This window comes from Camelus ferus, chromosome 3 (assembly GCF_009834535.1).
Source record: "Camelus ferus isolate YT-003-E chromosome 3, BCGSAC_Cfer_1.0, whole genome shotgun sequence".
Lineage (NCBI taxonomy): Eukaryota > Metazoa > Chordata > Mammalia > Artiodactyla > Camelidae > Camelus > Camelus ferus.
The window spans coordinates 10,359,268-10,374,792 of record NC_045698.1 but is presented as its reverse complement, the minus strand read 5'-3'; the positions used below and the strand labels follow the sequence as shown (position 1 = coordinate 10,374,792).

Sequence of the window (15,525 nt, the reverse complement as noted above, 5' to 3'; positions counted from 1 at the left end):
TGGCTTTACTCCTGAAAATCAACTGACTTTTCCCATAAGAATCTCCACACAAATCCGTGCAGGGAGGATTAAGTGGACGTTTTCTAGTCCAGAGAAGAGGCAATTTGTGGATTTCTGTCTCACCATTCACATTTGAATATTTTAAACACATTCCAAAGCTTGTCTTTAAAACCAGGTTTGTTAATTAAAAACAACAAAAACTTTTTTTTTGGCATAAAAGATGAACTATTTTGAGGAAGCAACGCAAGTCATTAAAGTCTTTTAAGAATTAAGTCCTAATCAGAAAGAGTTCAGATAACATACAGCATTAAACATGTCTTACTTGCCGTCAGTGACGTCTCTACCCCCAGTGGTACAATTTCATTACTAGGTTGAAAGAGTTACTAGTCCATTTATCTGGTTTAAAATTTTACTTTTTCTTTCCAACCACACTTTGTGACAATTTTCAGCGTCTTTTTCATGCCTATGTGTTTTCCGGTCTTCTGTTGTGGGCTCCTTACCACACACATTCAGTTCAGGACTGCAATTCATGAAAAGTCTCAATTTCCATGACTCACGTTAACTCGTGTGACAGTCTCATCAAAGATAGTTCTTTTTTTCCCCCAACTCTCTTGTCACCTTAAAAAACTAAAGGTGGTGACTAAACAGCATGACAGTAAAATGGCCTTAACTGGAGGGTGGACCATGGATTCTATAACGAAATGCCTCCTCCATGACCACCCGTCCCCCCCGAAAGGGCTGCAGGGACTCCAGTGGCCCAGACGCACAGACAGTAGAATCAAACCAGAGTCCCTCTGCCTGAACTCTCTCCAGAATGGCTGAAAATGAGTAAGTTGCTGTGTTTCATCTAAAAGAATGAAATACTCATCTCTGATCAAAGGCATGTGAACCTTCAACAATGACCGAAGAACAAAATTTCACTTTTTCCTGGAGAAACCATGTTATATTGATTTGATTTGCCTGAGCCCAGTTAAGGGCAGTAAGCGAAGCAGACCACGGCCAGGGACGTCTCCCTGTTGCTCTGGTGTCCCCTCCCTGGTGCCCTGTGATGAGGCACGTCTACGTTACAAGACCAGACAGTTCTTGAGAGACAAGAGCAGACACCTGGTTTGAAGGACCGGCCCCAGAGGAGCCCTGGGGCAGGTTCTGCCAGAGGAACAGGGGCTCTTTTTGACTGGCTCGGTGGAGGATGTCTTCCTCCCTGCACAGGATTCTGCTTTGAGAACCTAAGATCGATTGCAGGTGGGTGTCTGGTCAATTCTCTGAGAGCACTTCCAAGGAGAGGGGGATGTGGTCTAACAAAAGCCACCTCCCCCTGAAGAACAGTCACCTTCTACAGCCCAGGACAGCGCGGGCGCTCAGAGACCTCACAAGAGGGGCTTGCGGTTTTCTGGAGGCTTCACACAGAGCAGACCACAGAGTGGTTCCTCGGTTAAAGGGGATTAGAAAGTACAGCTCTGCTGGCGGCCGTGGTTACGAGAGAAAGGCGACCACTGGCAGCTGGAACAGATCCCCAGCGACTCGTATTACCCCGGCTGCTCACTCGCCCAGGCTTCTCCCGGGGCAGCTTCGCGGAGGCCGGGGGCTTGCGCCTCTCAGCGGCCGACCTAACACCTAAGGCTGTGACCATCAAGCCCCCTGCTCACCCCAACCCCGAGGCCAAGTTCACGGGAGAAGTCGTCACCAGAACCTGCTGCGCGGTTTCCAAGAGGACCAGTGGGGAGGCTGTCACGTGTCGGGGGTGGGAAAGGAATCCGTGAGAACCGAAAACGCTTCAGATGGCAACAATTCTGTTTCTTACCACCCTCCCTCAAGAAAAAGAAAAAAGAAAATAGGAAAATAAATAAATAAAAAGAAGTCTGCGACAACGTGAGAAAAAACTCTTTCAAAAGCAGCAGGTCACCATATCCAACATTTTATCCAGGAAAGAAAGACGGAGCACAGTGTTCAGGGAGGTCAATCCTCACTCTTCTCTAATGTGGTCACACCCTGGTTTTGACGTGGAAATAACTCTTGGAAGCCTTCTTGCCTGTGCTACATACGAGGTGCAATGGAAAGTTAGATGTCAAGATGCTAAATTTAAAAGATGTAATTAAAAAGGCAAGCTTTCAGTGTCAGGCAAATCCAAGAGAGGACATCTGCCGGGTATCGGGCCTCCGGGCTTCCAGAAGCTGACCTGGACTGACGCGGCAATCTCCTCACTCTGAACACATCAGAACGAGAGGTGCCAGGGGGTGAGCCGTGTGTGGATGACACACTTCGCTGGCGGACAAGCAGGAAAAGGAAGGGGAGTCAGGAAGCAGACACCTGACCCCCTGAACTACCTGTAATCACAGGTCCTGGAAAGCACGGCACCTCTGAGGACAACGCAACCCAAAGGAGTCTGTCTGCTGCATTTCCTGAGAGGGCAAGACAGTCTTTTCTCAGGAAAAGTTCATTTGAAATGCCTCTTTTTTTCTTCTGAAGACTAAGGTGTGACAGGCAGCCAGCCGCCTGGGCCCCTCACCTGAAGGAAAAACAGCTCCAATAAACCACCTGCCTTGAGTCTGAATCAAAACTCTTACTGTCATCAACAGTAACTTTGGTCAGTTTCTCGATGTGCCACTATTTTAAGAAACACTTCTGTTACATTTCTACCTAAACTGTATTTTTGAGAAATCTGCCTTTTCTTAGAACTGAGGTTCTCTACTCCAGTGCGGGGGATTTTGTTTCTCTGGCTGAGTAACTAGAGTGAGAAGAGCCTGCATTCTTTCTGTGGCTTCACAGGATCTCCCAGAACACTTGTTAAAAGTAACAAAAAGCCGCAGTCACTTAGAAAGAGAGGGAACCAGTGGCAGGTGTCACCCTCACCAGGCTGCAGGTGGGGAGGGCTGTCCCCGCTCGTAGCCGGGCGGCAGCTCCTGTCCGGGCTGCACGGGGATGATGCTCTCGTATCAGTGAGTCAACGACTCGACCTTGTGAAGAGCTCAGAGTCATCCACACGCACGTGGCCACAGCGCAACCAGGGTGGTAGGAGTAAAGACGGCAGGAGTAAAGCAGGCTTCAAGCAGGAGCCTCCCCCTTCTTCAGTGGCTGCCCATTCAGCAGTGGTCAGTGGTTTGCTGTGGGGCCACCAAGCCGTGCAAGTCCAGGCACTAACTCAGAGCATCATTCTGTCCTGAGCCCCACCCCCAGGGCCTGACACACACAACCGCCGCTGAACCCACTGCAGCCAAGCGAGCTCAGAAAGAAGCCGATGCAGACAGTGACTTGTGACGGCAAGTAACGAACGTCAATCGCCCAGCCGTGACAGAGAAGGAAGTAATTTTAAAATGAAGCTAATTTCTATCCAGTGCCCAGTACACGCGAGGCACTGTTCTAAATGCACATTTTTTTCTAGATGCCACTTTTTATTTTTGTTTTTCTGTTTTTGTGGGATTTTTTTTGGGGGGGGTGATTATTTATTTTTTAATGGAGGTACTGGGGATTGAACCTAGGACTTTGTGCACGCTAAGCACGCACTCTACCACTGAGCTGTACCTCCCTCACAAACACACACTTTTAATGCCCACAGCCCTAGCAGGGAGGAGCAGTACCGTCCCCATTTACAGATGAGGAAACCGAGGCACAGGGATGTGTGCACAGAAGCAGCGCTCACAGGCCTGGCTGGGGAGTGCCTCCCTGTTCTTAACCACCTGCTGTTGGACAGTGAAATCTGCGTAACTACCTGCTGCACTCTGGGCGGTCGGGACTCTAACCGCTGTCCCGAGTGCTCTGTCTGAGGGGATGAGAACCATGTGCTGTCCTCACCCAGAAAGGCTTCTGACTCGATTTCATGTCCCCAAGGGCAAACTCCGAGGCCCTGGGAGACCTGGAGAGCTCCGCCTGGCCAGCCAGCTGAGTGGTCCCTTTGAGCCAAGCTCCGCTCCTGCTTCTGGCACCTTCGGGACGAGGGGAGAGTGGGGTCCCAAGCACGTGGCCGGCCTCACCCTCAGTCCTGGCCAGGCCAGCCAGTGCCACCCAGCGCCAGGTATGCAGAAACAGGGCTGAACGCAAGCACGCGGCTCTTCCTGAGCAGTCTGAATGCAGCTTCCCTGCCTCAAAAACGTGAATCCAGCCACACTTTAAAGCGTCCTGGCATTAGTTACTTTACACACTTCCTCAATGCTGCAGTTTACATAAGCCCATCCCAGGTTCCATGGTGCAGACTGTCAGTTCACAGAGAAAGGTGACTGCCTTTTCAGCTCCGTAAAATTTCATATCCCCAGCACACTGCTATATATACTTCATGAAAGGTGAGTGAAACCGTTTACTTTTTTAAGTGTGTGGATTCATATATTCATCTAACACGCTTAGGGCAGTTCATGCCAAGTACAGGTCTCAACCGAATTTCTCATTCATTAAAAACAAGAACTGCGTGACTTTAGATCCAACACAGGCTCACACCTGCTCCCCAGCTTGGGTCACTTCCCCACAGGCTGCCCCGTCTTGCCTTGGTGATCCTTTTCATCCTGCCCTTAAGATGCTTTGTTCTATAGCAGCCTATATTTCAGTCCCATATTACTTTCCTTATAATATAAAATTCTGTTATATGAAGCAAACCACAGACTAATTATGCAGAGAGAAGGCAAACTATGAAAAATGCTTCTTTAATATGCTAGAAATATTCAGCTCCTATTCAGCTCTAGTGTGAAATAATAGAGTCTAGACCTCCCCAGGTAATTAAATCCACATTGTGTTTCTGGCTTCAGCTCCCTGCTGCTGGGTGGCCCTGGGAGGGTCCTCCAGCCTCCCTCATCTCCTCAGTGTCCAGAAGGCTTCTCCTCCCTACCTCAGGGAGACAGGCTCAGGACAAATGAGATAAGAATCTGGCAAGCATTTGATTTCTTTGGAACCTAAATTGTATTTTCACAAGATTGCTTTATCAGCATAAGTACCATTAATACGGGCAAGAATCAGTGCTAAACGTATATATTTGGAACAAAGAGATGGCGTATTTTAAAACGAATGTTTTCAAGGAAGGAAGTGTGTTTGTGGGGGCCTGTGGCTTGTATCTGTGACCAGCCTTCTCCAGCTCTGCTAAAGAGGGTTTCTCCAGGAGCCCCTCCTCAACAGACTCTTCCAGAACATTCTGAGCCTCATCTGAGAGTTACTACAGCACCGGGCAGATAAGTTTTCCTCAAGAATTTTCCAAGAGGCCTAAAAAACATCTCCCCACCCAGTTCTGAAATGGAACCAAACTCCATGATAACAACTAACTCATAACAGACACCATCAATTAAGTCAAATAAGCAGAACGTGGCTAAGTCATTTCCCTCGACAGATCTGCCTGTATCATCAGAGGCTGTTTAAACTTGAAATACGTAGGGTGGAAAGAACCTTGAGATGTGTGAAAAGTTACTGCCATTAGAGATACGGGGGTTTTCTGGTTACGCCTGGTTCAGAGAAACAGTGTATTTTACAAACTGACTCAGAAAACGATACCGTTTCCTAAATGTATTCTCCCAGATCATTCACTGACCCTGAAATGTTCTACCAGAAAAGTACAGAAAAGGAGCTGGCTACAAGAAAACCTTCCAAAAGCAGACAGCACACGTGCAGGCACACATGTGGGCGCAGCAGGGGCGCCTCCTGTGTAAGGCCTCGCAGGTGTGCCCCCTTCGAATGCCCTGCTCTGACTTACCCTGTGTTGTCTCACACCCCGTTTATTCTCCTCCCAAACGCAGAGCCCAGGATCAAAAGAAGAGAACCTGTTGTGGTGGTTCTACAGTCTTAGGAAGACATGTGACCCCTTCTGTGTACTTCTGAGCCCAGGAAGGACCCCTGGTCTCAATGAGGGGTACCAACGACATGCCACGCCTACTTAAGGAAACTGAGTTTTGGAGCGTAGCTCCCCAAGATGGTTAAGAGTCATGAGAACGTTAAGCTGAGAGCGACTGAGAGGGCAGGAGCCAGCAGGACCTGTGACAAGCATGCGTGGAGGAGTGATGTGCAGAAGTGGCTCCTGAGGGATTTCTGGGCCATGGGACAAAGTTCAGATAATGTGTTAGGTGAGGTAAACAGAAACTGGTAAGTAATCATCACAGATAAAAAATTTTATAGGCGGTTCTTTAAAAATTCTCATACCCCAGTAGAATGATTACTTTCTACAAACCTGCACTTTTGTTAGTGACTCACTCTTTCTCTCTCACTGGGTGCCAAAATCTGCTGTCCTCATAGCGACAGTCCCCAGGATGGTGCCGTATTTTCCTACAGGAGTGGTGCAGCCTCCGTTCCGAGTGCACAGAAGCCTGTCCTGCTGTAACTGATCCGAAGTCAACTAGTTAACGCACCCTGACTCCGGGACAAGGTCTTCTTTCTGTGGCGAACCTCCTGTGACTGGAGGCAGCCGCACGGTGGGGACCAGGGTGCCCCGGGAACTAGCACACGGCCTCTCCACGTGGCAGATGCCTGGTGCTGGCGGCTCCCCCCAGGGTGGGGAGCTGGAGAGTCAGGAGCCCCTTCCCAGACACGGGGCACTTCTGGACTCCCACCACCACCCATTTACACGCTAACCACCTGAGAAACCAAGTTATTCTTTCTTTTTGGATCTACCTCCAGAAAAGTCTCAATGTACCTTCCAAAGGCAGAACTTTCTACATTTATTTTTCTCCATGAATTTCATTCAAATACCTTACTTTTTAAAATAAACTTCTCAACTTATTTCTAGGGTAAACCCAGACCAGACCCATGAGGGGATTACCCAGTGAGACTGAGCCTGGGCTCGATGCGCCTCCACTGGGATGGCGGGCTCACCCACGGGGAGGCCGGGAAACTGGCCCGGATGGAGTGGCCCGTCCCCAGCCCCCTCAGTCATGAGCCAGATTCTTCCTCACTTTTCTTCAGGTGGAAGTCTCATGTAACTGTTTAGATGACTCGATCACCTCAATTACTATTTTTTTTAAAAGAAAATAATGAGGATTACTCTGATGAAATATTTCCAAGTTCCAATTTTATTTTCTTAACTAAATGACTGTGGGTGGGTCCGCAGGGAGAGATGCTATTAGATGCCAGATGCCTGAACGTCTCATTTATCTTCTTCCTCATTATTACTACAGGCAGGAAATATTTGCTGAATGCTAATACACTGAGCTCTGAACAAAATCAAGTGAGCCATTATTTCTATTCTCTAGTCCTGTTACTCTAAGCATTCCAACTTCTAGGACTTATGACATAGTGACCTCAAAAAGTAGGTTGAGAAAGAGCTGATCACTCAAATCAGGAGGATTCTGAAAATAAAATCATTGTAGGAAAACAAAAATTTTAAACCAACTTATTTCTGTTCTGGAAACAACATTCAATACCATGAATTCTGCAAAAACGAGTGAGAAGAGCCCAAAGCCTGGGACTCTAGACTGGCCTTCTGGAGCATCCCCCACACTGGACTCTCCCCTCCGTCAGTAACTGCTTCCACATGATGCTGTCAGATAGTGGGCGGGCTGTGGGGACTGTGCATGGGGCAGGCGCCCACATTTCGTGGGGGGGGTACCGAGGCCTCGTGTAGGAAAGCACAGCTCGTATCAGACAGCAAGAAACCCGGCAGTTCTGAACCGAGGGCAAGTCCACTGAAACCCCTACATGTCGTCAAATAATTTAAGAACTTGGACTAGAACAGGTGCACATCTCAGTAGGAATAGAGGCCCCTGCTGACAGCAATGTCCCCACTGGCTTTTACAGGGGACTCTGGGCATCTGTGCATTCACATAAGCCCAGGATTCCAACTGCTCCTGTCACTTTATCTTATAGGTTTTTTGGCTTCTACCAAGACAGAATCAAGGACACTTCAGGCCACCCCTGTAGAAGGCATCCCTGCCGACTTCTGTGCTGCAGGTCAGGTGCTCCCTCCCAGTGGTCAGCAGGGGGCAGGCCCAGGCCAGGGGCGCAGCCTGGGCTCTGAAAGGGTGCCTCATGGCCAACCTGCATGCCAGTGCCCCTGCTTCAATCAGAGCAGCCCCACTTCCAGGCACCAGGGCTCTGTGTAAGATCTAATTTAAAATAATGGGTTCTCCTGCTTAACATAAAACAAAACAGCAGCCTTGGAACACCCTGTTAGAAAACCGTGCAACAGCACCGAGACGGGCAGGTGATTTTTCTGAACCCATGAAGACGCGTCAGCATCTTCTAGCCCTGACACTCCAAATCTTTGCTCCTGGTACCATGTCCTGGCGCCTCTCTTAACCCGTGGCTGCTGTCTGAAATGTTGATGACAAACTGACATTTATGGATAGAAAGGGGCAATTTCATCTCAGACCAGAGACTGGCTACATTCACCTCTCCAAAGAAAGGGCTGGTTCCAGCTTACCTTGTCACTGTCCAGCGTGTTCTGAGATGTCCGGGAGGCAATTGAAATGGTATCAGGCTGGCTGCTGCCGTCACCCTGGCTATCCAGATCCTCTCCATCCCTGGGGATACAAAGAAATTCCTGACACCGCTGGATTTGTTTTTTAAGACTTGTGAAGACTGTCTACCAGCCATTGGAGAAATAACAGATTTGTTCAGAGGTGCAAATCAGTCTGCGTGACTGCGGCCACCACCACTGTATTAATGATGGTAATAGTCACACACAGCGATAATGACTCTTCCCTGAGGACAGGCTTTTTGCCAGGCACCGGGCTGAGTGTCTAACATCTATCATCTCACTGAGTTCTCACGATAATGAAATACAGTTGTATGATCACTGCCATTTTAGAAATGAGAAGCTACATAACTTGTCCAAGGTCACATGCATGACTGACACATGTGCACAGATTAACACTTGGGGGGAAAAGGGACATGATTAGGGATTTGCATGCAGACCTTCATTTACTTTAAGTCAAAGGGGTTCTCATCTAGAAGCAATTTCATTACTAAGAATGATGTTATGTATGAACTGTATTTTTTAAAAAAATATTCTTCAAAATATTTAAGAAAAATGACTTGTGAAAAAGAGTAAGTTACCATCGCCTTGTTCCTTATGGGAAAACAAGCGTAGGAAAAAGCCCCCGGCACGCACCTCCTTCCCCTCTGTCTGGCCGCCGGAGCCGTCTTGGGGATGTGGATGGGCTCCTTCAGGGCGCCTTTCAGGTGGATGGTTCTCTCCTGGATCACCTCCCGGATGTGTTTGATCCAGTCCTGCTTGTTCTCTATACTGGAGGCCTTGACAAGGCATTAAGAGTCGATCACGACACAGAAGGGGCCCTTTTCAGACCCTGCACTCACCACACTCAGGGCCCCGCGTTCCTTGAGTCGCCCGTTTTAAAAATAACTTCTCAGCAGAAAAGCAACCACATCCTGCATTTAATTTGCCACCAAATAAATGACCCTGATCTTGAATATTTTATCATCAAAACCATTTTTATTTTATAGTGTTCATGTTATTCCAGGTCTCTGAAAAGTCAAGTAATCTATCCTTTCCCAGCCCCATGACCTTTTAAACAACTCTGGGTAAATATGAAAACACAATCAGCCCTCAAACCCAAGTGTCCTGAGGTCCTTTAGGCGAAGACGAGTGGTCAGCAGCCCATGGAGGGTCAGCAGGGATGTGAATGCGCACCCACACATCTGGCCGCCTTGCCCCCAGGACTGCACCCACTCACACCCTGTGGAGCCGGGGCCTCCCTGATCCTCCTGTTATAAATGAGGAACTGCAACATGGACACACTAGAAATGCGCCCAAGGTCACGCTGCCGGCAGGTGAACACGCCGGAATTTCCGGGGGGTGGACGCCTGAGCCCGTCCCTGCAAAACTCTGTGTGTAGCTACCTCTGGTTATACCACTGGGATAGACCAGGGTGACCCACTGCCAATGACACAGGGCGGATTTCCCTCACCTCCCCGCAGCTCTGAAGGGAGGGTCTCTGACAACGACACGTAGCAGATACTAACAAGCATTTGTTGAATGAACACATATGGCATCACTTTTTCCAGATTTTTTCCTTTCACTGCACCTCAAAAGAGGTTGTTTTTTTAAAAAAAAAAAAAAAAAAAACATGTTCTAGGCCTTAGTAACAGTTTTAAATTTCCTTACGGAAAACATCAACCTCCTATGATATAAGCACAATTCCCTGTAAAGGATTAAAACAATTGTCAGTGGGATTACGGATGAGATCACGAAGGGAGGAGAACCCAGTGCTTCCTCATGGTGCACTGTGTTCTTGAAAATACAGTCAGAGCCCATGCTGGGAAAGGAAATTAAAATCGAGAATGCGCTTTCTAAATAAAATGTTTGAACGGGAGATGTGTCTCCAAAGTTGTTTAGGGGAGGAACAGGGAAAGAAATGCAGGAACAAGGAGCCCCTTGCTCCTCTTCCCAGATCAGATGTCAAGAGAGCAGTAAAACCCGTTTCTTCTGGGGTGGGAGGCAGGGTGACTAGGGGACAGGGGAGTCTGTGCGTGAAATAAGCATCTCAGACGGAAACCTGTGAACAACACAGAACTATTAGAATTTAAATGCTTGATACACACGTTTGGGAGGTTAAACAAAGAGAAGTATCTGAAAAGAACACTTGGCAGAGTTTGGAGACAATGGAGAATGACATTTATTGAGAGCAATTCTCCTAACCTTAGAGAAATTAAATGAGGATAAAAGGTACCAATTTTTCAGGAGCAGTATGAGAAAGGTAACCACCTAAAGGGCGAAGTAAAAGGTCCCCCTGGATAAGAGGAGGGAATAATTTGTTCCATAGTCTTGGTAGTCTTGATCTGCTTGAGAAAGAATTTAGAAATAAAATTCCCCTTTCCAACTATAAAGGTAAAAAAGGTCACAATTTAGTTCTACAAAGACCAGGCCATCACAGCTCTGTCATTGCCACCATTACTGTCACCACCACCATCTACACCATCACCATCTCTACCACTGTCTACACCCTCACCACCATCTAGACCACAGCCGCCAGAACCGCTGCTAAAATATCCACCACCACCATCACCAGCACCACAAAGCCATCCCTGAAATTAATGGGGACATCATTTCCTTTAGTCTCTCATTAAAAGCCAGAAAAATATTACCCTAAATCTAGAAAACTTCCATTTGGTAAAGCCTGCAGGAAGACTTACTCTCCGATGGCATCATCAGTGTCTTATCACATCCTATGTGAACGTAGTCCGTATCTGGCTAACGTATCTGGCACTGTTTCTCAGATGCACCCTTTGGCTTTTGTCACTGCAGCTAATCTGGATAAATACTCAACTTCAGTTGGACATTTTAAGGCCTTGAGTATACTTCAAAATTTTATGCCTTAAAAAAGCTCAGCTATCTAATATTTAGCTATCAGTGCAATTTACATTTTATAGGGCTTCACGCCAGTACTAACAAGAACACGCTGGGTTAGTAATCATATAGTCATCACGAAACAATCCATCATTTCCATGAGAATAAAGACCTTAGGAACACAGTGGCTTCCACAGTCAGCGGTCACTGAAGCACAGGCGATGTCTGCTTGAAAAACTCACAGTTGCTGGAAATACCGTAGAGAGATTAAAAGGAATGCAAGGGACAAAATCGCTGACATGCAAGTCCCCACACCAGAGGCCCATTAAGCTTCTGGCTCGTCTCCCAATATTCTACAAATCTTCCACTACATTTGCCCCAAAACATCCTGAAGTCGCTTATGGTCTTTCCAGACAGCTCAAAAAGACAGTTCCATCTGTATCTTCTCAAAGGCAGAAGGAGGGAAGCCCAAAAGACACTCCAGAGCCCTGTATCACTCCTAGGAGAGATTTGTACAATCAAAACAGAGTTCAAATCAAATATTCAAAGATACATTCCTCCCTCAAAGACAGTGTGCAAAGCACCCTCAGCGTTTTGAACACTGTACCTGATCATCACCCCCTCTTTTTAAACTGCCTCCAAATTAGAAAGCCAGAGTCTAGGACCCCGTGAAGACTCCTGGCCCGCGCAGCCTTGAAACTGTCAAAGGCCCTCACAAATTCATCAGGTGCCTGTTTTCCTCTGAAAACCAGAGGCCAAGTGTACAACGGGCACTACTGGCCCATGTCTCCCTCCTTCTGTTTCTCAACTTTCTGCAACTCTTATGGAATCACCCAATTCTCTGCAAGACTGGGAGAATGGAGACACTCGGAAAGACCTTTCACCACCTGATTTCTTGGTGAACAAGCAACCGTTTAGCTCAAATTACTTCACTACTAGAACACCAAACCGGATTTATTCCACTGTTCTTTCTGTGGTAATCACCAATCTCAACAGAGCACGGACAGAACAAATCAAAGGCTATGAAAACCAACAGGTCCAACAACAGGAAAAAGTATACATAGATAAACTTGTCACAAAGCACAGTTCCAAACTTCAAACAGACGTACCTTAAGGACAATTTTATTATCTGAGGTTGGCGTCCTCCCCACCCACAGTGCAAATTTGCAAGGATCTCCTTCAACGTGTTCTGTGACACCCAACTCTGAGGTCTGCATAAAGAGACAATTATATAGTTAGGCGACAGTACAATTCTGGCAGGATATAGAACAAAGACTAAGAAAATCATTTCTGGTGACTTGTGATCATGCTAGCTTATAACATCATAGTTTGTTCACATTGATACATAATCCTTAGCTCTCACTTGAGTTAAAATGATAAAATTTTGTTCTTAGGCTACACACAATTGGCTTAATCTCTTTCACTTCCTCTGAGTACCTCGTCTAGAGATCGTGATGCGAGTCAACCAGCAAATGAAGAAGAAAACCAAACTATTTGCAAACGTCATTATCTGGAAAATCAAGAGTTGTCTATTTTCAACCTGACAAACAGTAAACTTTGTCTGTTCCAGTTGCAAAAGAGCTGCCACTGTGTATTTTCATTAAGGAAGTAGTTTCACAGAAGACAAATGATGTTTTAATGCTCAGTTATTTTCCAATGTGTTCATCCACAGCATTAAGCTTTAGTAGTTCACCAATAACTTTAATGGCTGAGACGAACTTTCTCTCTGTAATACGTGCGTCTGCAACGTGCAGAACACGGAAGAGCAGAGATGAAGGCCAACATCTTCAGCCCCTCCCCCACAATCAAGTCCACCCCAGTGTGTTCTCTCCCCCGCCCCCAGCAGAGGAAGTGATTCATCATCGTGTCCTCTGAGGGGAGCTTAACTTTTAAAAGATGAAGTGAAGAAGTATCAGCTTCTAAAACAGACCAGCCTGGCCTCTAAGGACTGACTAAAGCCAGCTAGTGAAATGACCAGCCAGGAAGGCTGCATTGTTTCTGTCCAGTTACAATATGATCTAAAATGATGTAAGGTGGGCGGTGATCCAGAAGACAATCTCAAACAGGATACAAGCCAAAGAAAATGGTATGAAAATCATTAGTTTGAACTTGCAAATTCCAGATTATTATTAAGATGATTTCTGCACTGGGTAGTATTCTGTTACTTTGGAGATCTGATTAATACATGGGTGTCATAAAAATGTATAACATATAAGTTGTCCAAATTCCAAGTATCTACCAATATGTCTAAGTGCTCTGTCATAACTTGTGAAGAAGAAACCAAATTCTACTGCATTGTCTATTGTTTCTCTGATTGTGATTTTCCTTCGTTTTGCCCACCGGCCCCTGCCCAACCCTGCCCAGCAGTCCTGTGCTGAGCCCTCTGAGATCATGACCACAAAGGGAAGATGGAGGTCAGAGGACCCAGAGGACAACACCTGCCCGAGACTTTTCTGAGAGTCGTCTTGTGGTTTACAGAGACTTGGTTGGGGTTGCCACCAGTGGAAAAAAAGTACCATATACGTTTCTCTTGCCAGGAAGTACACTGACAAGTGAAATAAGAATTCAAATGCATCACTGTGTCTACCAAGCACTCGAGGGAGGCTGTCGCTAGGCAGCTGGGGTTGTGGATCTTGAAAACTATTTTTGCTCACAGACATTTTCTCTAATAGCCATACTTTGCTGCTGTAAAGAACTGTAAATCTATTTTTCATAGATTTATTTTTAGCGAAAAAAACCCCAAATCTCATCATTAACAGCCCACGATGAGCCACCCTATAAGGCTGCTTAAGTAAATTCCAATGTTGGTGAATGGAAAACTCATTATGATGATATGAGAACTCACTTAACCACAGTCTGATATGGTCAATTTATATAAAGCTAGTTAAGGGCACATGGGAGATAAATGATTTCAATTCACTTGCAAAGTGTTTTCTTATCCCACAGTTAGTTTCTACGGAATTTAGAAAGTTTCCCAAGTCAAGGGCTGCTCAAACTCACGAGCGCCCTCTAGTGGACTCAAGCCTGCGATAATTTCACTGAAGATGAAACTATGACAATTTCTGACTCACATTTTAGGACAGTTTGGGAGGTTAAATGAAGGCAACAAACAGTAATTTTCCTCTACCTGCAAAAAAGCTGCAATTGTGTTACCTTTAAACTTACAATCTCGAAGGCCTGTACTTACAAACAATTTGCTTTTATAAAGGTACTTGCTTCTCCCACTGGAATCTTTCACTTCTTTGCTAAATACTAAGGACATTTCAAAAAGGAAGAGGTGCCGCTCTCGACCCTTTCGAATTAAGGTTTTCGGGTCCCACACTTGGAAGGATTCCTGCAGGATGAGTTCTCCCTGAGACTCAATGTTTTCATCAAACCCTAGAAAATGAAGAAAAAAAAGGGCACAGTCAATTTGAAAGCAAATAAAAGATGATGCGTGAGACCGCATTACGGCTACTGAAACATTTGTAAAATGTCCATCAATTAAATCTCAGAATAGAGATTCCCCTCTGGCTTCAGTCTCCCCAGCACTGACCCATATGACACAGCTCTGCATATACCTTCCCTTCGATTCCTCACAGCTTTATCCTCACCATTTGAGACCTGCTTTAACGCCCTCCCGCCTCAGCCGTCATCACAGCATTCCCACACACAAGACTTCTTCCAGAATGGCTCCGGGACTCCCTCACTGGCCGCCATCCACTTTCAGCCTGCGTCTCGACCCTTTGCCTCCTCAGCCTGACCCTCCTCTTCCCAGACATCCTGCTGAATGAAGCCTCAGCCTGTCTTTGAGGCCCTGGTCTGGCCTTCCTGCAGGGAGACATCCCTGACGACCCTTCCCTGGGGAATTTTCTCTCCTTTGAGCACAAAACTCTTTAAGCAAGTTGAGCCTTGCTTTGGCCACTGGCTGGTTTCACTGCTGCTGTCTGGTCGTGAAGTGGCCCCACTGAGGCAGGGGTGACTAGTTATCTCCTAGCTTCCACCCGTCCCCTCTTCTGTACTAGAAGTTGCCCTCTGTGACGCTCAAACCAGCACCGCGATTCCCAGCCCCTGTGCGGTCAGGGAGCCACACCTGCGCTCACCTAGGCTCCCTCTCTCCCCACTGCCTGCTGGATGGAACGCGCTACCATGGCCTTGACACCTCCTGCACCTGGTCAACCAGGACAACACCCTGGGGCTGGAGAGAGACCAGCCAGACAGCAACTGAGTCCTCGGTGACTTCGTGAGGGCCGCGCACCAGCTCGGGATTTTACATCAAGGAAAGAAAGGGTGTTCCGGCTTGGCCTCTGATTTTGGGGGTATCTGTAACAAACAGCTGC

General features: G+C 46.9%; 1 protein-coding gene across 6 annotated transcripts in view; it reads right to left on the bottom strand.

The window, feature by feature from the left end:
- The window catches only part of TRIO (trio Rho guanine nucleotide exchange factor), a 330,643-nt gene that overhangs the window by 78,145 nt on the left and 236,973 nt on the right, over window positions 1–15,525 (bottom strand). For all 6 annotated transcript variants that reach the window (XM_032470128.1, XM_032470122.1, XM_032470150.1 and 3 more), the window contains exons 30-33: window positions 14,394–14,584; window positions 12,316–12,417; window positions 9,011–9,153; window positions 8,321–8,420 (exon numbers count right to left, since the gene is read on the bottom strand). In XM_032470128.1, coding sequence (XP_032326019.1) covers window positions 8,321–8,420; window positions 9,011–9,153; window positions 12,316–12,417; window positions 14,394–14,584 — 536 coding nt within the window. The remainder of the gene's footprint in view (window positions 1–8,320; window positions 8,421–9,010; window positions 9,154–12,315; window positions 12,418–14,393; window positions 14,585–15,525) is intronic.